Raw genomic sequence first — 25,416 nt, 5'->3', positions numbered from 1 at the left:
CATACAATTCTACCTAAGTGTGGTGTTTAGATGCTACTTGTAATTATTAGAACTGGGAGCACTGGCTGTTGGGAGTCTGAAAGGACAGGAAACAGGAAGGAGTGGGGGAAAGTTGAGGAAGTGGAGTGAGAGCTACCGAGGGTGCAGCAGCAGCTTGGTAAAGAGGTTTCCAATTTAAAAATAAAGTCCTGTTGAAGTTTGTTAGTACCTTGCCTGGTTGCTACAACACTAAGCAAGCCTATTTTATTCTTAAAAAGGAAAAGCATTTGAGCCAAAACATTAAAAACAACAAAAGAACCTACACGCATGATAATAAACTTACCAGAGATCACCCCTTCCAACATGGGCTCTGGCAGAAGCAGTCCTTCAAAACCCCACCCCCAGGGTTTTCCTGTGGTTTCAAGTTCATCACACTCTTTGCTCAGAACAAGAACACAGGCTTATGGGGCCTCGGTAGGCCAAAGTCCTTCCAACCCTTTGCTAAGGATTGGGGCCCACCATGGACTGAAGGGCCTGTCAGTTGGCTGGATCAGAACAAAATCCCCGAGTCAGTTATTTATCCCAAAGTCCTGTCTTTGTCTGCAGGTCTCTGAAAAATCCAGTCTGAACTTCTGAAGAGACCCTGAATAAATAATCAGTCAGACAATGGGTCTCCTCCCTAGAGTGAAGACTCAAAAAGGGTAATAACTGGAGAAATTAGATCAGCATGCCCACTCCTTCTAGGCCTGGTCTGCGCTGGGGGTGGGGCGGAATCGATCTAAGTTACGCAACTTCAGCTACATGAATAACATAGTCGAAGTTTTAGAGTAGCAGCCGGGTTAGTCTGTATTCACAAAAAGAAAAGGAGTACTAGTGGCACCTTAGAGACTAACCAATTTATTTGAGCATAAGCTTTCGTGAGCTACAGCTCACTTCATCGGATGCATTCAGACGTACTTAGATCTACTCACTGCAGTGTCTTCACTGCAGTGAGTCAACTGATGATGCTCTCCCTGTACCTCTCGTGCAGGTGGAGTACAGGAGTCAACAGGAGAGCACTCGGGGGGGGGGGCAGGGTCCATTTATTGTGTCTAGATGTGATAAATAGATCTCCGCTGGATTGATCAATGCCTGCCGATCCGGCAGGTGGTATAGACATACCCCTAGAGAAGTTACATACACTCTCACAATAACACAAATGACTGCATTTTTAATGGACCCCAAAGGTATTAAACTTAATATAATAAGGTTTAATTTAAATCAGTAAAGTTTATTCAGGATATTGCTACAGCCCTTTGGTCTTTGTCCAGACTAGAATTTAAGCATGGTGCTAGCATGCTAGCTAACAGGCTAACTCATTTCAGTCTAGCGCAGGCAAGGCAGTGTATACTTTAACACTGTACTGGTTGAGTTAAAGCTTGAACTCAAGCCTACCCTCTCAGGTTATGTCTACACTGAGCTGGTAGGTAGGGTGACCAGGTGTCCGGTTTCTGACTGGAACACCCGGTTGAATAAGGACCCTGGTGGCTCTGGTCAGCACCACCGACCGGGCCATTAAAGGTCCAGTCAGCGGTGCTGCGGCACTAAGGCAGGCTAGTCCCTACCTGTCCTGGCACTGCACTGTGCCCCGGAAGGGGCCAGCAGGTCCGGCTCCTAGCCGGGGGGACCACGGGGCTCTGTGAGCTGCCCCCGGCATTGGGGGGCGGTGCCTGCAGGTGAAAACTGTGCGCGGAGCCTCCTGACCCCCTGCCTACTAGCGCCAGACCTGCTGGCCACTTTCAGGGCACACGCCACACTACGCCACTGACTAGGAGACACCCAAGATAAGCCCGCGCCCCAACCCCAAGCCCTCCCCAAACCCAGAGCCCCCTCCTGCACCCTAAAGCCTTCATCCCCAGCCCAGAGCCCATACCCCCTCTTGCACTCCAAGCCCCTGCCCCAGCCCAGTGAAAGTGAGTGAGGGTGGGAGGACAGCGAGCCACTAAGGGAGGGGGAATGTAGTGAGTGGGGGGGGGCAAGGCCTCGGGGAAAGGGCAGGGAAGAGGGTGGGGCCTCAGAGAAGGGGCGGGGCTAGGTTGTTCAGTTTTGTGCCGTTAGAAAGTTGGCAACCCTACTGGAGAGGTGTAATTTCCAGCTTGGGTAGACGTACATGTCCTAGCTCTGCTTGAGTTAGTGTGCTAAAATAGAAGTGTGGCCATGTGAAGTTTAGTAGTTAGCGCTAGGGTTGCCAGGTGCCCAGTTTTCAACTGGAAAGTCCAGTCAAAAAGGGGACATGGCAGAGTCCGGTCAGATGTACTGACCAGACACCAAAAGTCCAGTTACCACAGGCCAGGGGGGAGAGGGGCATTGGGTTATCAACTTGTGCCAGACCCTGCTCAGCCGAGGCTGCCTCCTACTTGCATATCATGAGCAGGCAGGCAGCAGGCTCCATGTCAGGCTGTAGCTTCAGAGCAGAGCAAGTCCAGCTGCGGGGAGGGGGAGGATCTAGCTATGAGGAAGGGGGAGAACAGCGAGTGATGAGTGAAGAGAGGGAGAGGAGCGAGCGGGTGGCCTGGACGAAGAGGCGGAGCAGGGGGTAGGGCCTTGGGGGAAGAGGTGTGGCAAGGGGGGGTCCAGTTGTCAGCAATGAGAAAGTTGGCAACCCTCGTTAGCACTCTAAAATAGCAATGTGGCAGAGGTGGCAGCTCAGGCTAGCCACCTGAATACGTACCTAGGGTCTCGAACGAGCTTGTACTTGGGAACTAGCCTAAGCTGCTGCAGCCACACTGCTATTTTTAGTATGCTAGCTCAATCAGAGCAAGCATGTATACATCTACCCAGACTGGCAATTATACCTTCCAGCGGTTGTGTAGACATAAAAGGCAGTGTATACCTGGTATACACTGCCTTGTCCACAGGCAGCGAGTTATATGGGCCCGTGGTGCTCGTGTTCCACCAATATTCAGGAAGGTGGGCCCAGCTCCACCAATGTTTGGGCTTATATTTTCAGAGCCATCCCATCAATAGAACGGACCAGGGCAATCGCTCTGGGCTCTGTGCTTTCGGGGGTCCTGCGCTTCAGGGCGATGCAGGGTCCAGGGTGGCCTGGGGGCTAGTGGGGGACTTGGCAGCAGCGAGCGACCCAGTCCTAGCCTGTTCCGCTCAACCCCTCCTCTTCCCGCCCCTGCTCCACCCCCGCCCCGAGTTAAGAAATTATATTATCAATTTAGGCAGTAAACTTTTCAGAGCAAAGGCCAGGTCTTCTTCTGTCTTGTATGCAGCACCAAGAAAAGTGTTGAAGGAAGGAACTCAAGCTTTTTCCAACTCAGAGCATAGTTTTTTCCAACTCAGAGTGTCTTCTAACAACAGTTGTTTAGCCAAATACTCGAGGGCCTAGCACTTGTTGATAATCTTCCAGAACTGTCAGCCTGTTCCTGCACACTCTAGTTTTAGCTAGAGATGTAAACTAGTAGACTGCCTGATAAGGAGCACTGCAGGCTTGTCGCCCAGAAAAGAAATGGCCTGCTTTCTCCTTTTACATCCTCCCCCAACCCTGCACCCCCAAAACCCAAAACAAAGCACAAACACAAAGCTGAGTTCAGCAAACATTTTCCTGAGCTACTTGCTGCTTTTTCAGAAACTGTTCTAAGCTCCTGGAAACCCACACTCCTTTTCATTTGTTCTAGTAGTTTCTGCCTGATACCAGTCAAGAGATGCTGCTAGAATCCTGAGTAGATGAAAGCTGTTATTCTTTGTTTGACTGAGCTTTCCACAGACACTACAGGCTTCACTGTCTGTCAACTTTGAGGACTGAATCATTGCTGCATGATAACAAAGGCTCTAAATGATAACATTCATGGTCTTAGTCACTGCAGAGAAATACAGCTTGTTGGGGAAAGAGCGAAACATAAAGCAAGGAGATTAATATCAACAGAAAAGGAGTAGATAAATACAAGAACCCAGTGACAACAAATCCAAAAGACAAAAAAAAAAAAAAGCATGGAAAGAAAGTGTTGAGAGAAAATAAGTGAGACTCACAGGACAAACTAAATGGAGCCAGGAGTTGTCTACACACATACTGAAACCAAAATAATTAAATCAGTTTTAATTCATACCCTCAATTATTTTGATAAAAGTCTGCATATGCACACAAGGGCCCTACTTTGATGTAACTTTCATAATAAACCCTCTGGGTAATGTAGATTTAAGTGAGGTCGAAGTCTGATCAAAACAAACAGAAAAAATTTAGACTGAAATAACGCAATCCACACTAGTTGTTACATTGGGTTTGTCTTTACTAAGATAAAATATGTATAGTTTGAATGTGTTAGCTAAAATTCTAGTATAGGCAAGATGTACTGCAATATATGTTAAGCTGATTGACTTGAAGCATTTGAGTTTTAGCAGGTGCTAGTTAGAACAGGCTAGTTGATGCATTGTAAAACAAATGCTCCTACCTTCCTAGTCAAGACAAACCCCATTTAAACTAGATTTCTGAAACTCTGTGCCTAGGACACAGGACACGGGATTCCCCTCTCACATTTTATCTAGACTAGAGTGTTTGGTCATGTTGTAATGTAATACTTTGCTTGTAAATGCTAATGTACACATTTCACAAACATTTGTTCTAGAACACAAGCATTACTCTTGGTGGTGGCTGACCCATCTGGTAAACCCTGGCCAGAAGCAATTGTTTGTGAGGTGTCCACATTAGCATTTGTGATCATGTCAGGTTAATGCAGTATTTGATAACCAATTAAAATTTGTTACAACAGGACCAACAACTCTAGTCTAGATACTGTGAATGTAAATCAGCAGTTAACTCCTTTGCAGAAGATGGAGTGACTTGTAGAGCCAGTGAATTAAATTCTTGTTTGTTTTGTTAGATAGTGAATGCATTTACTTTTGAAAGCTGGTTGAATTTTCATTGCTCACTCCTACAAAAATAACAATGCTCCGTTTCTTTAGCTCTCATCTTTTAGTTATGTACCAACTGGCTATCTCCAAGTTTACTGTAGTACATTCCAAAGTCCAGATTAGTCACTAGAGAGAAAGAGTATACACCCAACTATTCACGTTAATAAGAATTATGCTTTTCAGGGGATCTGCAGTGATATTATAAAGAAGAATGTATAACTGTGAGCTTATTAATGTCACCAAAACTACAGATGGAATAATTACAGCCTTGTATACAGGTTTCAGAGTGGTAGCCATGTTCGTCTGTATCAGCAAAAAGAACAAGGAGTACTTGTGGCACCTTAGAGACTAACAAATTTATTTGAGCATTAGCTTTCGTAGGCTAAAACCCACTTCATCAGATGCATGCAGTGGAAAATACAGTAGGAAGATATATATATAGAGAGAGAGATAGATATATTATATACACACACACACACAGAGAACATGAAAAAATGGGTGTTGCCATACACACTATAATGAGAGTGATCAATTAAGGTGAGCTATTATTAGCAGGAGAAAAAACCTTTTGTAGTGATAATCAGGATGGCCCATTTCCAACAGTTGACAAGGGTAACTTTATTTATCAGGTTAGCAAAAGATCTGTCACGTCCCTCAACACTATTGCACACCTTCTGTTGCTTCCCTACAAATCCAAAACCCTGGTTTTTGAGCCCGATCTAACTTCTGTTGGAATCAATGGGATTCTTTCAATTGATTATAATGGGAGTTGAATCAGACCCATTCTGAAGATTGAAACATCCCAATCTTTTTGAAACTAGAGTCTTCCGAACTTTATACTGTTTAAGTTATTTCTTTTTGCATGATACATGGAACTTTGTTTTTATTTTACAAGTTTTTTGAGCTCATCTTCTGTTCTGCATTCCCCCTCCTGACAGAGAGCAACATTTAATTTTAATTACTGGCTAGGAATTTCAACAGTAATGTTCACCTTCTTACATAAACTAAATTAGCACAACTATAAATCCTCCATTTAGCTCAGAATTACATTTGGCACCAAGGTTTCAGAGTGGAAGCTGTGTTAGTCTGTATCAGCAAAAAGAACGAGGAGTACTTGAGGCACCTTAGAGACTAACAAATTTATTTGAGCATAAGCTTTCATGGGCTAAAGCCCACTTCATTGGATGCATGCAGTGGAAAATACAGTACGAAGATATATATATATACACACACACACACACACACAGAGAACATGAAAAAATGGGGGTTGCCATACTAACTCTAACGAGAGTAATCAATTAAGGTGGGCTATTATCAGCAGGAGAAAAAAAACTTTTGTAGTGATAATCTGGATGGCCCATTTCAAACAGATGACAAGAAGGTGTGAGTAACAGCAGGGGCAAAATTAGCATGGGGAAACTAATGGTGACTTTTAGGCCTGTAATTGAGTGTCCAGGGACACTCCTGCAAACTGGACACCTGGACATTCAATTACAGACCTAAAAGTCGCCATTAGTCAACAGAAAAAACCTTCAAAAACAGACTCCAATGAGAAACTGCAGAACTGGAATTAATTTGCAAACTGGACACCATTAAATTAGGCTTGAATAAAGACTGGGAGAGGATGAGTCATTACACAAACTAAAAACTGTTTCCCCACGCTAATTTTTTCCCTACTGTTACTCAGACCTTCTTGTCAACTGTTTGAAATGGGCCATCCTGATTATCACTACAAGAGTTTTTTTTCTCCTAATAGCCCACCTTAATTGATTACTCTCGTTAGAGTTGGTGTGGCAACCCCCATTTTTTCATGTTCTCTGTATATCTATCTATCTTATATATATAATCTCTTCCTACTGTATTTTCCACTGCATGCATCTGATGAAGCGGGCTTTAGCCCACAAAAGCTTATGCTCAAATAAATTTGTTAGTCTCTAAGGTGCCACAAGTACTTCTCATTCATTTGGCACCAAGGAATCAAATGGGTGACGCCTTTAAAGTCCTCAGATAAATCGAAAAATAAACAAGTTCATCATGGCAAAAAAGAGCCACTACAATTATCTGAGGGCTGGATAAATTGATTTAGAGGTAGAGCCCTGCATGGATACAAATTTTATATCCATGAAGATCTGCATCTGTGGATATCCGCATCCACAGAATTATATCAACGAATGCAGATATCCACAGATATAAAGTGGATATCCACGGAGCTGCAGGGCTCTACTAGGAACAGGCTTGACAAAGCCCTGGCTGGGATGATTTAATTGGGAATTGGTCCTGCTTTGAGCAGGGGGTTGGACTAGATGACCTCCTGAGGTCCCTTCCAACCCTGATATTCTATGATTCTATGAACCACCACGGTGAAAGAAGCATCATGTTGGGCCATCGCTTGCAGGAGCCAGCGCCCCACACTGGCAGCTCCTCTGGTGTGGCTGTACCACCTCCAGCCCTGCCCACTGGGGTGAGCACCAGGCTAACCGGCAGCTGTCCCTGGTCGTGCTAGTGTGTGCAAGCGGCTCACTCTACTTACAGGGAGGGACTTAGGCCACTGCAGAGCTAAGTTGACTTAAGTTACTCTGACAATCATAAGCTGCTTTAATTACATTGGTTGTACATATCCATACAACTCTCCTTGTGTTGACGAAGCACGTCCACAGTCGTTGCTCTTGCTATCCCACTGTGCAACTTGCCACCCTATGTCACCCTCTGCTGCTGGGAGCTCTGGGAATGGATTGCGATGCATCATGGGGGCGTTCTCGACTTCATTTTGCGCCATTTTTCAACATGCCTTGTAAACTGTGTGCCCGCCATCTCTGCCTGGCAGCCTGGATCCTGAGCTGCTGACTGGTCTAGTGATGAGCGTTATGAACACAAAGCAACTGGTCCTACAGTATTTCATGAGCTGCAAAACAGAGAGTGAATCAGTGATGCCTGCTCTGCCCTGGAAACAAATAATTCAGGATTGCTGCTGGCATTCACAGATCAGCAATGGATTGTCGGTACTGGGCTCAGAAAACAAGCACTGAGTGGTGGGATTGCATTGTGATGTGTAGAGCTCGCCTCAGCATTGCAGCACAAGGACACCAGAGCTCCCCTCACTGTGGAAAAGTGAGTGGCGATCGCGGTGTGGAAGCTGGCAACTCCAGACTGCTACAGGTCAGTAATGAATCAGTTTGGGGTTGGAAAGTGGGGGTTGCCATGATCCAAATGTGCACGGCCATTTATCGCTTCCTGCTACGAAGTACTGTGACTCTCGGTAACGGACAGGAGATAATTGATGGCTTTGAGGCAATGGGGTTCCCTAACTGCAGTGAGGCAATAGACAGTATTCATATCCTAATTTTGGCCCCAAACCATCTTTTAACAGAGTTCTCCATGGTCTCACCAGGGCTATTTCACTGACATCAATAGGGGAAGGTCAGGGAAGATGCATCTTTTGGAACACTGGACTGTATAGAAAGCTGCACGCTGGGACTTCCTTTCCACACCAGAAGATTCCACTGGGGGATGTGGAAATGCCCATAGGGATTCTTGGAGACCCTGCCTGCCCCTTGCTCCCATGGCTCATAAAGCCTTACACCTAGGAACCTAGGACAGGAACCTAGACAGCAGCAAGAAGTGCTTCAACAACAGGCTCAGCAGGTGCCGGATGACTGCTGAATGTGCCACTGTCTTTTTGGCTGATTAGACCTCAATGCGGAAAATATTCCAATAGACATCACGGCCTGTTGTACTCTACCTAATATTTGCAAAGTGAAAGGAGAAAAGTTTCCCCAGGGATGGACTGCTGCCGCTGATCAGCTGGCTGCTATTTTGAGCAGCCAGATTCCAGGGCAATTAGAGGGGCACAGCGGGAGGCTTTTCAAATTAGGGAGAATTTGAAGAAGCTTGACAATGATTCCCAGTAATGTGTCTTTATGTGATGTATTTGGCCAGGCAATGTTTACTTGCCTCCCTGAATTACCCCTGTAGTGCTTGCTGTCTGAGCATTAATTGTACTAAGCAAATATTCCTACCTATAGCCACTGTGTTTGAATGTTAGCACTGACCGACATGCGTATGACACAAATAAAGACTTATTTTATTTCAAAGACTCAAGTCTAATAACAGGACAAAACACAATTTTGTCAAGTAGGGGAAAATGAGGAACAGTCTCGTGGTTAGGGCTCTCACAGCTGTATGTAAACTCCAGCTTTTGTTGGGAAACCAGTCCCAAGGTGTGGAGTGCACGGGATACTGTGAGGGACCAAGAACATGTGATGATGGGGAACACGTATGATGGGGGAGTTTGGGGAGGGCATGAACTGGAGTTCTATAGTGGCTGCAGGGGGAGTTGTGCATGGATGTGCTCCAATTGCAGGATAATGAGAAACTTCAGTATCTCTATCTGGCCCTCGAGAAGTTTTATCATCTGTTCCCTATCTCCTTTACAGGCTATCCAGCCTGAGTCTTTCATTAATTGTCTCCCTCCATGCTCTTGTTTCACTATGTGCTGTATCCGTTGATTGCAGCACTTTGCAAAACACATCTTCCTTACTCCTCCTGGTTCGTTGCCTTATCTGATGGAGGCACTTCACCAGTGTGGAAGAGTGGGTCCTCAAGGGCACATTTGCAGAAGGCAAAGAAACAATGAATAGAGACAATATTGTGAATGCTCTCATGGCCGTGAATCACAAAAGTTACACACACCTCTTTCTCACTGCTCCTTGGCTAGTACACAGCTTGGCATGAGTACCAAATATGGTGAGTTCACTGGGGGTGGGGGGGGAGAGAGGGAAGGAGGGGGACAAAGGGGCAAGAAGGAACAAAGGTTGGTTTGCGAAGGGGGTTACTACAAGTGGATAGGGAGACACTCTTGAATATTGGTACCCTTTTCCAGAGGCTAGGGTAATCGAACCTGTTATCTCACTCCTAAGGGGGGAACCCAGGATGCAAGGGTGCATCTCCTGCATGCATGTGGCTTCAGACTGGCTCTGTGTGCCGTTCTGGTCCCTGCAGAAATAATTGCTGTGTGGTGCGGCAAAGTTTCATACAGTGGAGGAAAAAACAAGGCTGCTCTGCCAAGGAATCAGAAGAGGATTGCAGAATACCCACAGGAAAGTTTCCTAGAGATCTCTATGGAGGATTCCTGGGACATCCCGTGTACATTAACAAACTTTTCCACCATACCCCCACTGCATAAATGGACAGGTTCTGATGTTAATTTCTGTCCCTTATCCCTCCTCTACCATATAAAAAAGTACATGAGAGTTCAATCGCCTCCCACTGTGCAGTATCAAAGCAAAATAAGCACTTACCAGAGCTCCCCTCTCCTGCATCATATATGCCAGAGCTGGAATGATGGGACTGGCTAGACCTCTCTGGCGTGAAAAAGAGGTCCTGACTTGCTGCACCACTGGATGACCCTGTTGTGTGCTCCACATCGTTCTCAAGCTCCACTTCCTCGTCCACCACTTTGTCCACAGGGTTGAGCCTGCTGGCCACTGGCCCCAGTGCCCCCAAAGTATCCACGGGGCTCTTGGCAGTGGAGGTAGGGTCACCGCCCAGGATTGCGTGCAGGTCCTTATCAAAGCAGCATGTCTTCAGTGCTGCACGAGAGTGACAGTTGGCCTCCCTTGCCTTCTGGTACACCTGCCTCAGCTCCTTGATCTTAACACGGCACTGCTGCATGTCCCTTTTGTGCCCCTTCTCATCCATGACACTAGCAATCAGCCCATAGGTATCAAAGTTCCTATGGCTGGAGAGAAGCTGTGACTGCAGAGCCTTCTCTCTCCATAGACTCAACAGATCCAACGGCTTCAGGGTACTCCATGTGGGAGAACATCTGCTGTGGAAAGCTGGCATGGTAAGCTGGGAAGATCCTGTGTGAACTGTGCATGCCGAGCAAACAGGAAGAGGAATTTTGTAAATTCACAGGACTTTAAACGGGGGAGGGGTGCATATCTGTGTACCTTCAGGGCAGCAGAGTTCAAACTGCTGACCAGAGCAGTAAGAATGGGCATTGTGGGACAGCTCCTGGAGGCCAATTAGGGAGACATAACTATACTGATGATGCGTCACTCTAACTATGTCGCAAAAACTCTATACCGCTTGTTGAGGTGGTTGTATTACGTCAGCATAGCAGGGAGTTACATCGGCGGGAGGAGCATTTCAGTGTGTTCGCCTCCACTGTTTTGTGATGCAAGCTGACTTTTACCGACAAAACTGTGTTGGTTACACAAGGCCTTAGAGAGCACAGTCTGTTTAGCTTGTCAGAAAGAAGACTGAGAGATGACTTGATTATAATGTACAAGGACCTTCACAGGGAGAAAATACCAGGTAGTAAAGGGCTCTTTAATTTAGCAGAGAAAGGCATAACAAGAACCAGTGGCTGGAAGCTGAAGTCAGACAAATACAACTTAGAAATAAGGCACACATTTTTAACAGTGACAGTGATTAGAGAAGTGGTGGATTCTCCATCTCATGGTATCTTCAAATCAAGACTGGATGTCTTTCTGGAAGTCATGCTTCAACCAAACCAGTGATGCTTTAGTCAAGCAGTGGGTGAAACTGAAAGCCCTGTGAGAGGATCTAATAGTCCCTTCTGGCCTTAAACTCTAAGAGTGGCTTCAAAGATTTTATACAAGTAATAATTAGAGCTGGTCAACATTTTTTGAATGAAAGTTTTTAACATCAGATCCTTTTCACTGTAAAATATCCTTTATTGAAATGGGAAGGGAATTTGTGTGTGTGTGTGTCAGGGCCGGCTCTACAGTTTTGCCCGCCCCAAACAGTGAAAAAAACTGCCGCCGCGGACGGCAAAAGGAAGAAGCTGCCTTTGATTTGCCGTCACGGTGGGCGGCACAGAGAAGCTGCCGCAGAATTGCTGCCACGGCCGGAAGAACTGCTGCCCCTTTCGAACTGCCTCCCCAAGCACCTGCTTGGAATGCTGGGGCCTGGAGCCGGCCCTGCTGTGTGTGTGTGGGGGGAGGGGGGGTGGGGAGGAGATTTTAATTTTCTTCAAAAATATATTTTTCCAAACCTCCCAGCCCCTGCAAAAAAATAAAGTTTCTGGTTTTGCCATTTCTCTCCTCCCTCCTTTTTTCCCCACCTTTGGAAAAAGGGGGAGAAAAGGAAAAAAGGAAGTGGAAAAGAATGAAAACAAACAATAAATAAAAATGAACACGGCTGTGAAAAAAATTCCTATAAGTGCAGAATTGTTCCTTTTTAAACCTGTGGTGCTAATATTTTTAATTGTTTTTAAAATGGTCACAAAACTACCATTTTTCAGCCAACTCCATGATAGGCTCAGTATGCGTTTTTTTCCCCAGTACACAAGGAGCAGTCACATGCTTCAAATCCCAGTGATTTGTTTTAGAGCAAGGGAAAAGCAAGAATGAACAAAAATAAAATCTCCAAGAGAGAGCACGTGTGCCTTCTCTGTAACATGCTGCGTCATTTCTGCCTCAAAAATGCCAACTGCCCCTGCAGACAACTGCTCGAAGAAATTTTACAAGTTCAATACAGAAAACAATCATATCACATACACCACAGTATCCCAATTAAGAAAGAAAGATTGACTGCTTCCATATAGGCTATATACAGTTTTAGAAAAATATTGTTAGGATAAGCATAAAAGGAAATAAGACTTGAGAGCAAGATCTTCATCCCTGCTCCTGCCCCCTTTATGCAGTATGAAAGGGCTGAGGTAGCACAAAAGGGTCCTAAAAAGCCCCATATGCAGTTGTGGAGGATTCCCTTGATGCAGGCAATGTGGACTCCTGGTAACCTGTGGCGCAGAGAGTGTACTGGCAGTGTGGCTAGGAATGGGATGTCCTGGGCAGGAAAGCAGCATGCTGTGCTGCAGATATTTTGGGTAGGGCTGTGGCCTAGGTGGCGAGCCCATAAAATTATCTAAATTATGCTGGTGGTCTCTGCAGTCCCCAGAGCAGCCTAGGAAGGAGAGCACCAAGGTGGCTTATAGCCACGTTAGCCCTCCCATTCCTCAGGGCTGTGAGTTCTGTGCTCACACAGAATCTTACCCATATACAGCGGTGAAAGTAAGCTGGTACGCAGTGCCAGACCAGATTGGCTTCCCCTGCGGTGATTTAAAGGGCCAGGGCTCCAGCCGCTGCGGGGAGCCCTGGCCCTTTAAATCACTGCCGGAGCCTCGGGGTAGCGGCGGCAGGGCTCCCACGGTGATTTAAAGGGCCCGGAGCTCTGCAGTGGCCAGAGCCCCTGGCCCTTTAATTCGCCCCTGAGACCCGGGGCTCCCAGCCGCCTCTGCAGCTGGTAGCTCCGGGGTGATTTAAAGGCCCTGGGGCTCCCAGCCAGAGCTGGAGCCCCAGAGCCTTTAAATCTTGATTTAAACAAATCTTCTGGTTGAGGCCACGCCTCTTCCAGTTGAAGCCATGCTGCCGCTCAGGACTCCAGCGTACCGGTAAGCCCTTTAAGTTACTTTCACCCTTGCTCATAATACTTATATATGTTAGGATACAGATATTCAGGACTGTCTGCAAAGGCCTATACTTTAAGAATTTAGGTGTATTCTTATCACTTAGCTAGTTATAGAGGTATAAAGGAAAGAATCAAAATCACAGTCTGCCTGTTTACGGGCCTTCTCTTACAGTGACAGTCTGAGGCCCTGTTCTTAGGCTAAGATCTCTGGCTAAGCAACAGAGGCAGCCATAAGCTGGGAAGCGACCGGTCACATCCTCACATTCCAAACTAGTCACATTGAAATAAGGTGCTATTGGGCTGTTAGGAATACAGTCCTGTCCTGATAATGCCTGTCACCTCCAGAGAAAGGGAAGTGCCTAGAAGATGTAAAAGGAAGTTTAGTTTGATAGTTTTCTGTTCAGTAAGAACTCACTTATCAATAGACACAGCTGGGAAACCCGAATGTCTTTATAGATGTAGTTGTGAAATCCTCACTTCTGTATTGTTTTGTCATTATAGTTCCCACTTTGCTATTGTTTATTTGCATGGACTCTGTCTGGTTCTGTGATTGTTTCTGTCTGCTGTATAATTAATTTTGCTGGGTGTAAACTAATTAGGGTGGTGGGATATAATTGGTTAAATAATCATGTTTCAATGTTAGGATTGGTTAGCTAAATTTCAGGAAAATGATTGGTTAAGGTATAGCTAAGCAGAACTCAAGTTTTACTATATAGTCTGCAGGCAATCAGGAAGTAAGGGTGAGAGGAATGGGAACAGGAAATGGGGTGGGGAAATTGGAATCATGTTTTGCTAAGGGGAGGAAATGGGAACAGGGACACAGGCAAGGCTCTGTGGTGTCAGAGCTGGGAGGGGGACACTAAGGAAGGAAACTGGAATCATGCTTGCTGGAAGTTCACCCCAATAACATCGAATTGTTTGTGCCTTTGGACTTCAGGTATTGTTGCTCTCTATTCATGCGAGAAGGACCAGGGAAGTAAGCGGGTGAAGGAATAAGCCCCTAACAATATACAACTCTCGTAAATGTTTAATCCAGCAATTCCATGATAATGAAAACCTCTTCATCTGGACCCTTGTTGATTTCAGTGAGGCTCTGCCAGGGTATGCAAGGTCCAAGTCTTTGGCAGAGCCTGAAAGATCATCTAGGAGCCTGTCTGGCTCCCAGTCCTGCATTTATAAACAGCAGGCCACGCTTCCTCACTAGGCAATTTTAATTATATGGCAGATAAACAGCACAATCCCCTTTCATTCAGAACGGTGGTCACAATACAAGAAAAGAAATGAGTGATATACGTCAGCTCTGGTAGCAACTGCACGAATGAAGGTTGCAAAACTGTTCCATTATAAACCAGGTTTTACAGTCCTAATTTTAACAAAGTCATCTTTTGCATTCAGATTCCCCAGAAACTATCCCAAAAGGGGAATCTGTTTTGCTTTTTTAAAGTCTAAGCAAATTTTTGCATTAGGAGTGCTGGAAAATATGATACTTAAGGAAATTCTGTCCACTCCCCCGAAGCAGAGAACTAAAAATGTTAAGCATAAAGTTTCATAGTCCAGACACGTAAGGAACTGTGAATGAGGAGGATGTACTTTGCAAAGCATGGTTTGAGATGTTTATTCATTTTAGTAGACATTTTACCCGGGGGAGAAAAGGGAGCATTCCCATTTTCCTGATAACTCACATCAGCCTCAGTCCGGCCACGTGTCCTTGGGGGAAAACCCTTGGACTTCAATGAGGCTGTACGCAGGTGCACGAGTGTATCTCATGGAGCACAGCAGTCCCCATTCTGCAATCAGGACAGTGAGATTATTCCCTGCATTCCATGGAATAAACCACAGACATTTGTACACTGGAATAAACATCTGGGGAGCATCCAGAGGAGCCTTTACAAACGTCAGCTGCCTCAAGTTAACTGGTGATCAATTAACTCAGTGTAGACAAGCCTAGAAAGACTGGGGCCTTGTCTACACTGCCACTTTACAGCGCTGCAACTTTCTCACTCAGGGCACTGTTCGCTCTAAACTGTGCACACGCACACAGATCCGAAACCCCACGCACATGGCGAAACACCGCTTGCACAACAATTTGCACAGAAGAAATTTTTTGCACACACGGCCTGTCAAAAATTAGAGGGAACATTGCTCAGGGGTGTGAAAAAACACATCCCTGAGCACTGCAAGTTTCAGCATGCTCCCAGTGCTGGTAGCTACTCCCCTCCCCTCGTGGTGGTGAGCTTGCCCCCAGCACTGGTGCTGCGCTATACGGCAGCGCTTTAAGGTTGGTAGTGAAGACATACTCTGGGACAGTGTTTCCCAAATGGTGTCTCCGGAAGGTTCTAGATGGGTAGCAATCCCAGGGCAAATGTGCCTCCCAGTGGGAAGGTTGGAGAGCAAGCCTGACGCGCACTCACCCTGCAGCGGTGGCTCCTGTCTTGTAGGGCTGGGCCCAGGTCCCCACTCCAGGCATTGCTACCTGGTGTACAGGGTTGCAGCTCTCTCCAGGTTTGCACAGGCTGCCCCTCCATCATGACAGACAGAAAGGTGACTGGGCCAAATCTGACTGGTGCTGTGCACTGGTACCCACAAATGTATACATATTACACATTTGCAGGACCAGATTAAGGCATAGAAAACCTAGGCGCATACCTAGGGCCAAATTCACTGGGGGGGCCCAACCTGAGCTCCAACAGGTCTGGTTCACAAACTGGTGCAGAAGCCGGCTCAACAGCAGCAGTGAAGAGGAGCAGCCCTGTGTGCCCCATTGTCCACTCACATTGGGCCCCACAGCTCCTTCACCATGATGGAGGGTCCATGAGACCAAACCTGAGCAGTGCTGTGACCCTTGTGCACCAGGCTGCAATGCCACTCACTCAATTTTGGCTCTGCTGCTCCCCGTCATGATGCAGGGCCATGAGGCCAAATCTGTTCCTCCTTGCTGCTGCTGCTGGGCCAGCTCCCGCACCAAGGCTCCCTCCTGCGGGCCTGTTTAGCCTCGTCCCAATTCCAGCACCCCATGTCCCCTCTGCTCTGCTTGCAGGACTTGTTCAGTGACCGCCTTAAGACCTCCTACAAGTATGGGAACTACGGTGAGTGCCCACAGAAGAGGGCTGGCTGGGAGAGGGGCTGTGGAGAGCCTGGGAGGTGAACAGAAGGGAGTTTGGCCTAGCCGCATTGTGCCCAGTGTAAGATAAGAGTATTTGTAGACACCATGAGAATGGTTCAGTTATGTGTACCACGTGAAAAATTTCTGGGGATGCCCAGGCTGCAATACCCAGAGTGGGAAGCCAGGCCCAGCAGTGTGGGACAGAAGTCAGGGTGAACATGGGGTGTGCTCGCTCTCCAGCCTCCCCCGGCCACACACACATATATACCAGGCAAGGATTAGGGTTGCAGTCTCAGGGTGACAGGTTTCAGAGTGGTAGCCATGTTAGTCTGTATCAGCAAAGAAAAAAAAAAAAAAAGAAACAGATTGACAGAGCCAGAAGAATACCCAGAAGTCACCTACTCCAGGACAGACCCAACAAAGAAAGTAACATAACACCACTAGCCGTCACCTTCAGCCCCCAACTAAAACTTCTCCAGCACATCATCAAGGATCTACAACCTATCCTGAAGGACGATCCCTCACTCTCACAGATCTTGAGAGACAGGCCAGTCCTCGCTCACAGACAGCCCCCCCAATCTGAAACAAATACTCACCAGCAACCACACACCACACAACAGAAACACTAACCCAGGAACCTATCCTTGCAACAAAGCCTGTTGACAACTCTGGACACAAATCAGACGTCAAAAATTATAACATTTAAAAACCAGTCGGAGAACACTTCAACCTCCCTGGTCACTCAATTTCAGACCTAAAAGTCGCAATTCTCAAAAAAAAAAAAAAAAAAAAAACAAGCTTCAAAAACAGACTCCAACGAGAAACTGCAGAATTTGAATTAATTTGCAAACTAGACACCATTAAATTAGTCTTAAATAAAGACTGGGAATGGATGGGTCATTACACAAAGTAAAAACTATTTCCCCATGCTAATTTTCCCCTACTGTTACTCACACCTTCTTGTCAACTGTTTGAAATGGGCCATCCTAATTATCACTACAAAAGTTTTTTTTCTCCTGCTGATAATAGCCCACCTTAATTGATTAGTCTCGTTAGAGTTGGTATGGCAACACCCATTTTTTCATGTTCTCTGTGTATATATATCTTCCTAGTGTATTTTCCACTGCATGCATCCAATGAAGTGGGTTTGAGCCCACGAAAGCTTATGCTGAAATAAATTTGTTAGTCTCTAAGATGCCACAAGTACTCCTTGGGTTTTTTTTTAGTCCTAGGTAGAAGGTGATACTGAGTGTGGTCAATGCCCCATGGTGGAGCGAGAAGGAAGTGGCAACAGAAGATGAAGATGCTGGCCTATGATTTTGCGCCCACCCCCATGAATTTGGATCCTGTGTGCATCACAAAAAAAGAGACAAATGCAGTTTGGGTTGCCCTACTAAAAAGTTTGGGAATGACTGCAATAAGTCTACGAGTTCCCAAAAGGTGACAATAGTTTGTCAAGCAATGTTACAGGTACTAAATGCATATTTAATCCACTATGAATGCATTATTAAACATGTCAGTATACCACAATGTGTAATACAGGGCAGGCACAGAGAAAATATCAGAATATATGATTCTGTCTTGATGGACTTTTTTACACTAACAATAAACTGCCTCAGCTATTATCATTCACTTCTCGATAAAAACAAAAGGCTCCTATACTTTTGTTATACATGGTCAAAGATCACCTGCCTTCAGGACCATCCACATGCAGTTCTGAGAAAGGACGTCAGTCCCCCAACAAAATTGGGACAATCCCTTTTCCAAAAAAGGAAACAGAAAATAGTTTCAGTACTTCCAAAGAGGCAAACTGAAAAGGGAAAAAGATCAACACTTTGGGAACTGAAGTCTGGGAGATATAATCAGAAGACCTCAAAATGCTTTACATACCATGGTTTAAGCCTCACAACACCCATATCTTGATAAGCATTGTTTCTTATTAACTGTGCTCCTGCCCAAAAGACCCCATCAGGATCAGGGCCCCATTGTGCTAGGTGCAGTACAAACACACAGGAAGACCCAGTCCCTGCAGCAAAAAGAATACAATCCAAGGCCTGCTCCTGCAAGGAGTTGCACACAGAGCTCCATAGACTTCAGTGAGCTCCATGTGCACGGGGATGCACTTCCATACTTCTCATTGTACAACTGTGGCCTAAATAGACAAGTGAAAAGTGTAGGAAAGGGCTAAGATACACAAGCAGAGGGATCAGGCCAATGATGGGCATACATCATGTTAGTCTTGTTTTTTTAATATTATATAATTGTGTGTGTGTGTGTGTATACACATACTCACACTGTCCTCACTACCCTAGGTCTAGCTACTGTTATTTCCTTTGTAGTCTCAGTTTTACAAGTAAACTGAGGAACAGAAAGAATAAGTATTTTCCCAAAGACCATGTTCTGGTATCCAAATTAAAGTGACAGAATGTTCCACAAAACAGTTCAAAACTCCGAGAGTACTTTCATATTTTATCTAACCAATAACAACAAAAGTTATACTTAAAAAAACTGAAGCAGGGCTGGGCATTAGAGAGAGTAACCTCCTATTATAAAAAAACGAGGAGTCCTTGTGGCACCTTAGAGACTAACAAATTTATTTGGGCATAAGCTTTCATGGGCTAGAACCCACTTCAGCAGATGCATGAAGTAAAAGATACAGGAGCAGGTATAAATACATGAAGGGATGTGGGTTGCTTTACCAAGTGTTAGGTCAGTCTAATGAGATAAATCAATTAACAGCAGGATACCAAGGGAGGAGAAATAACTTTTGAAGTGGTAAGAAAGTGGCCCATTACAGACAGTTGACAAGAAGGTGTGAGTAACAGTAGGGAGAAATTAGTATTGGGGAAATTAAGTTTAGGTTTTATAATGTCCCAACCACTCCCAGTCTTCATTCAGGCCTAATCTGATGGTATCTAGTTTGCAAATTAATTCCAGTTCTGCAGTTTCACGTTGGAGTCTGTTTTTGAAGTTTTTTTGTTGAAGAATTGCCACTTTGAGGTCTGTTATTGAGTGACCAGAGAGAACCTCACTTGTTGACTCCTGTGTCACATCAGCAGTTCCTCTGCACTACCTTCCCTGAGTAGCTCAGCAAGTTCAGTTGGGCTCCTGGGCTCTAACTTCTAAACTCACTTGAACTCCCTCCTATCTTGCAAGTCATTTTATTTACCTTGCTTGTGTTGGACCAGAAGTCAGACAGTGATTCATTGCCAGCTCTCTGTTCCCTGAAGGTGTAATTCCCCGATAGCTCGTCTATGGCATTCAGGATGTCCATCTCTTTGCCACCATCAGGCATCACTTAAGTTCTGGCTCTCACTTGCCCAGTTCCTGGGTAAGCACTGCAGTCGTGCCACAAGCAATACCAGGCACAACCCAGTGCTGGAGGGGACTAGTTAGTCAGAGGAGAGAATTGTGGAGACTTCACAGTCACTCACTGGTTTGGGAGTAGGAGACTGTCTGTCTGACACAGGCCTCTATCTTAACTGCTGCCTGGATACCTGCCCAATAGGTGAATGCAGAATCAGAGCAGGGGAGGGAGTTACTGGGACCCTCAAGAGGAGTATGATCTAGTGTTGGGACATTTTGTGGGGGGGAGGGGGTAGTAGCTTTTTACAAGTCAAATGTAAAAAAGACTGTCTCCTGTAACGATTAAGAACTTTGCATTACAAAAAGGGAGTTCAATTCTCATCCAAACAGGATAGTGTTTATTAACTTCCATTCCTTCCCAGTTTGTTAATCCATAAAAAGGGAGGAGGCCAAGGTATGTAATCAGCTTTTTTTATTATTAGCAGATGTACAAACAAGTTGTCAGCTCTAAAATGCAGGGCCGGTCTCCATTTTGTGACCTATACAGCACCAAGCACAGTGTTGGCACTTAAAAAAAATAGCTACACCCTAAACTGTCATAGGAGAACATTTGTCTCTCCTCATGAGGGTTGGTAAATGTCTATTTCTCGCATCTTTCAGTGTCCTATGCTTTGGGGATAGAGGAGTGTCCAGAGCTAACCAAGCAGAGGCTGAATACTGATTAATTAACTAATGAAAAGCAGGTGTAAACGGCTTAAGGGTGGCTCTTTAAAGCAAAAAGAAAAGGAGGACTTGTGGCATCTTAGAGACTAGCAAATTTATTTGAGCATGAGCTTTCGTAAGCTATAGCTCACTTCATCGGATGCATTCTGTGGAAAATGAATGCATCCGATGAAGTGAGCTGTAGCTCACGAAAGCTCATGCTCAAATAAATTTGCTAGTCTCTAAGATGCCACAAGTCCTCCTTTTCTTTTTGTGAATACAGACTAACACGGCTGCTACTCTGTAACCTGTCTTTAAAGCAAGTAACATGAAGCAGCAAAAAGAAACTTCCTGTGAAACTGTCCTAACTCCTGTAGCAAACTCCCCTTCCCCCTCTACTGGGTTCTGCCTTGCACTCCCACTCCTAAGCCCTCCTGGGTCAGACACTCCCCGGCTTACCTTGTTTGTGTTGTACCAAAAGTTGAAGTGGGACCCATTTCTGGCCCCTTGCTCCGCAGAGGTGGAGTTCCAGGGCAGCTGGTCTAATGCGGTCAGGCTGGGCATTTCTCCAGCCATCAGTTGTGCCCCCAGGGGGACTCCGCTGCAGGCAGTGCCATGAGCAGGAGGGGACGTGTTGCTCTCAGGAGAGGAGCGTGAAAACTTTACAGTCACTTCCTGGTTTGGGATGGTTTGGGAGTAGGAAATTCAGCTTGAATGACACACTCCTCTGCACCCACTGCTGCCCGGACATTGCACAGGTGTATGAAGAGTCGGGGAAGGGAGAAGAGTACTGGTGGGACACTGGGGAACTTGGAGGTGTATTGGGGGCTATGGCTTGTTTTGTTGCCTATACAAATTAGTAGGGGGAGCATAACAACAAAGCCAAGTGCAGGAATTTTTCAGCTAGCTTTACTGCTCCTAGCACAGCACTCAGACCTTCCCTCCCCCGCAACTTCCCAGTGCCCTACCCCTGTTCTGTATCAGCTGCCTGAAAGCTTAACTCTTTCACAACCGCTGAGCACTGACTAACTCTAATAACTTAGGCTGGTGATCTTTTTTAGCTCTGAGTCATTTGCACTCAGACTTATTTCTGTGAGCATATTCATTATTTGTAACTATTTTCCAAATAATTTATGTGAACAGATTTCAGCCGATGGGTCTGTTTTCAAGATGTCAGGTCACCTATTTGCTATTTGTGATGTTTTATTAGTCACCTATACAGCATGGTATTATTTCTGCTCAGTGACTAGCCAAATGAAACTTTTTCAATAGGATAGTAAGTAATATTCAAGAGCAAATACACTTGATGGTGCATGTAAACCCTTGTTTATATGTTCACCCAACTTTTTTCTCTTAAAGGCTACTCAATTTCAGTAGGATGTTTTTGTCCATAAATGCATGAGATTAAATAGGAGTGTGTGCATGAAGTGTGCACAGAATGTAACTAATTCATGTTTTGTAAGGGGAAACTACTCCACTGGGTTTTAAAGATGAAGTCTGAAATTCCTTTGGACAAATTTTTATCACTGTAGCGGGAAAAGGCATTAGAAGTGAAGTTAAAGGGTTCAGAGAGCATTAAAGGTGGTCAAGACATTTGGGGGATCATGAAGAAAGAAGGGTTGGGGGGGGGGCTAACAATCACAGGAGGATAGACAAAGTCTCACAGAGTAGCAGAGAGGCTCTACATTGAGAACCAAAGGGAGAGCTGTTGCATCCTAGGATTTGTAGAGAATGTAACTGAGCATAATCTGAACAGTTCTGTAGACACATACATATCAAAGAACTAGAGAATCTTGGATATCCTTGGGCAATTACTGTTTACACTGTCCATCTGCCAGTCTGCTGTGGCTGTAAATCTTGCTTGTTGGCCTCATTTATATGAAATGGCCCAGGAAGGCATACTGTGAGAAAACTCTTGGAATAATTAGATTGGCATCCCTTCCTCATTCCATGTTGTTTCTCAGGTATTGTTGTTTTGCTGAACAGTGCTCCCAGAGATACAAGCTACAGCAGCATTATTAGCAGTGTGTCCCTCTGAAACGTCTTTTATAGGACACACATGGGCACTGGTGGCCATTCAGGCTGCTCTTATTATTTGTATTGCAGAGCACCTCTGGCCCCCAACCAGGGCCCTATTGTGCTAGACACTGTACAAATACATAATGAAAATGCAGTCCCTGCCCTGAAGAGCATATAATCTAAGGGTATGTCTACACTATGAAATTAGGTCGATTTTATAGAAGTCAATTTTTAGAAATCGATTTTATACAGTCAATTGTGTATGTCCCCACTAAGCACATTAAGTCGGCGGAGTGCGTCCTCAATACCGTGGCTAGCATCGACTTACGGAGCGGTGCACTGTGGGTAGCTATCCCACAGTTCCCACAGTCTCTGCCGCCCACTGGAATCTGGGTTAAGTTCCTAATGCCTGATGGAGCAAAAACATTGTCGTGGGTGGTTTTGGGTACATGTCGCCAGTCGCCCCTCCTTCCCTACCTCCCTCCGTGAAAGCAATGGCAGACAATTGTTTTGCGCCTTTTTTCCTGGATTACCCATGCCGATGCCATACCATGGCAAGCATGGAGCCCGCTCAGCTCACTGCTGCTGTTGTGAGCATTGTAAACACCTCGCACATTATCCTGGAGTATGTGTAGAACCGGGCTAAGAGACGCCAGCATGAGGACGATTGTGATGAGGACACGGACACAGATGTTCCTGAAAGCACGGGCTGTGGCAATTGGGACATCATGGTGGCAGTGGGACTGGTTGATACAGCGTCACGCCAATTCTGGGCCCGGCAAACAACCACAGACTGGTGGGACCACATAGTGTTGCGGGTACGGGATGATTCACAGTGGCTTCAAAACTTTTGCATGCGTAAAGCCACTTTCACTTGAACTTTGCGAGTTGCTTTCCCCACCCTGAAGCACAGGAATACCAAGATGAGAGCTGCCCTGAGAGTTGACAAGCAAGTGGCGATAGCCCTCTGGAAGCTTGCAACGCCTGACTCCTACCGTCAGTCAGGAATCAATTTGGAGAGGACAAGTCTACTGTGGGGGCTGCTGTGATCCAAGTAGCCAGTGCAATCACTGGCATTCTGTTAAAAAGGGTAGTGACTCTGGGAAATGTGCAGATCATACTGGATGGCTTTGCTGCAATGGGGTTCCCTAACTGTGGTGGGGCGATAGACTGAACACATATCCCTATCTTGGCACCGGAGCACTTTGCCAACCAGTACGTAAACCGCAAGGGGTACTTCTCAATGATGCTGCAAGCATCGGTGGATCACAAAGGACGTTTCACTGATATCAGTGTGGAATGGCTGGGAAAGGTGCATGATGCTCGCATATTTAGGAATTCTGGGCTGTTAAAGCAGTTGCAAGAAGGGACTTATTTCCTAGACCAGAAAATTACCATTGGGGATGTTGAAATGTCAGTAGTTATCCTTGGGGACCTAGCCTACCCCTTGCTCCCATGGCTCATGAAGCCATTCATAGGCAGCCTGGACATTAGTAAGGAGCAGTTTAACTATAGGCTGAGCAAGTGCAGAATGGTGATAGAATGTGCCTTTGGACATTTAAAAGCTTGCTGGTGCTGTTTGCTGACTAGGTTAGACCTCAGCGCAACCAACATTCCCATTGTTATTGCTGCTTGCTGTGTGCCCCATAATATCTGTGAGAGTAAGGGTGAGATGTTTATGGCGGGGTGGGAGGTTGAGGCAAATCACCTGGTGGCCGATTTTGAGCAGCCAGACACCAGGGCAATTAGAAGAGCAAAGCAAGGCACGCTGTGCATCGGAGAGGCTTTGAAAACCAGTTTCATGACTGGCCAGACTACAGTGTGACAGTTGTGTGTGTTTTTCCTTGCTGCAAACTCGCCCCCTTTGTTGATTTTAATTCACTGTAAGCCAACCACCCTCCCCACTTTGATCACAGCTGGCAAAGGAAATAAAGTAACTATTGTTTTGAAACAATGCATTCTTTCTTTATTAATTAAAAAAAGTGAAATAACTGGCAAGGTAGCCTGGGTGGGATGGGGTGTGGGAGGAGGGAAGGACAAGGCCACATTGCTTATTGTAGCCACACTACAAATCAAAACGGTTTGAATGACAGCCTTCTGTTGCTTGGGCCATCCTCTGGAGTGGAGTGGCTGAGTGCCCGGAGCTTCCCCCTGCATTCTTGGGATCTAGGTGAAGAGTTTATGGAACTTGGGGAGGAGGGCAGGCGGTTATACAATGGATGCAGCAGGGGTCTGTGCTCTTGTTGGCTTTCCTGCATCTCCAACAGACGCTTCATCATGTCCGTTTGCTCTGCCATTAGCCTCAGCATCGCCTCCTGCCTCTGCTCTTCGTGCTCATTAATGCATCCTGGCCTCTGCCACTGAATGCCTCCATGCATTAAGCTGTGCCCTATCAGTATGGGAGGACTGCATGAACTCGGAAAACATGTCATTGCAAGTGCATTTTTTTCGCCTTCTAATCTGTGATAACCTCAGGGATGGAGATGATAGGGGAGCATAGAAACATTTGCACCTGGGGGGAGATAAAAAAGGAAAGTAAAATTTAAGATGATACATTTCTGAGAACAAAAGGGAGACTCTTACACAGTAAATCAAGCAATTCACAGCAGACAGCACATGTGCTTTAAGTACAAGATCGCATTTTGCCTTTTATACTAAGTGCCTGCCAGTTCACAAACAGCTGGGCAACAGAATTCGGTTTCCAGGCAGCCACAGTAAGCCTTTTGGTACGCGGGTTGGCTTCTTCCACCTTCATAACATGTGGGAATGGTTTCAAACTGCAGCGCCATCCTTTCCCATAGCAAGCAATGCTGGTTGGGTTTCACATTTAAAAGGAGGGGCTGCGGTTTTTGGGTGGATGTGCAGCACACACCTCCCCCTACCCCGCTGCATGGCTATTCTCCGGGATGATCCCTTTTAGCCAAGCGCAAACAACCCAGCACGAACAAGGTCCTTTTACTGTTCCTTTACAAAAA

The 25,416-nt window shown here is 45.8% G+C and overlaps 1 protein-coding gene across 2 annotated transcripts in view; it reads right to left on the bottom strand.

Annotated features, from left to right (window-relative positions):
• NIPAL2 (NIPA like domain containing 2) overlaps positions 1–21,300 on the bottom strand; it is a 68,748-nt gene extending 47,448 nt beyond the window's left edge. Inside the window, exon 1 of one of the 2 annotated variants that reach the window (XM_048841321.2) lies at positions 20,882–21,300. In XM_048841321.2, the coding sequence (XP_048697278.1) occupies positions 20,882–20,998 (117 nt within the window). In that variant the 5' untranslated portion in view covers positions 20,999–21,300. Of the gene's footprint in view, positions 1–19,583; positions 19,712–20,881 lie in introns of those variants that run through there. The other variant, XM_075125032.1, reaches the window with a different exon arrangement.
• Between the last annotated feature and the right edge of the window lie 4,116 nt (positions 21,301–25,416).

The sequence above is a fragment of the Caretta caretta genome, chromosome 2, assembly GCF_965140235.1.
Source record: "Caretta caretta isolate rCarCar2 chromosome 2, rCarCar1.hap1, whole genome shotgun sequence".
Classification (NCBI taxonomy): Eukaryota; Metazoa; Chordata; order Testudines; family Cheloniidae; genus Caretta; species Caretta caretta.
The sequence above is the reverse complement of the archived record's forward strand: the minus strand, read 5'-3'. Positions and strand labels throughout refer to the sequence as shown.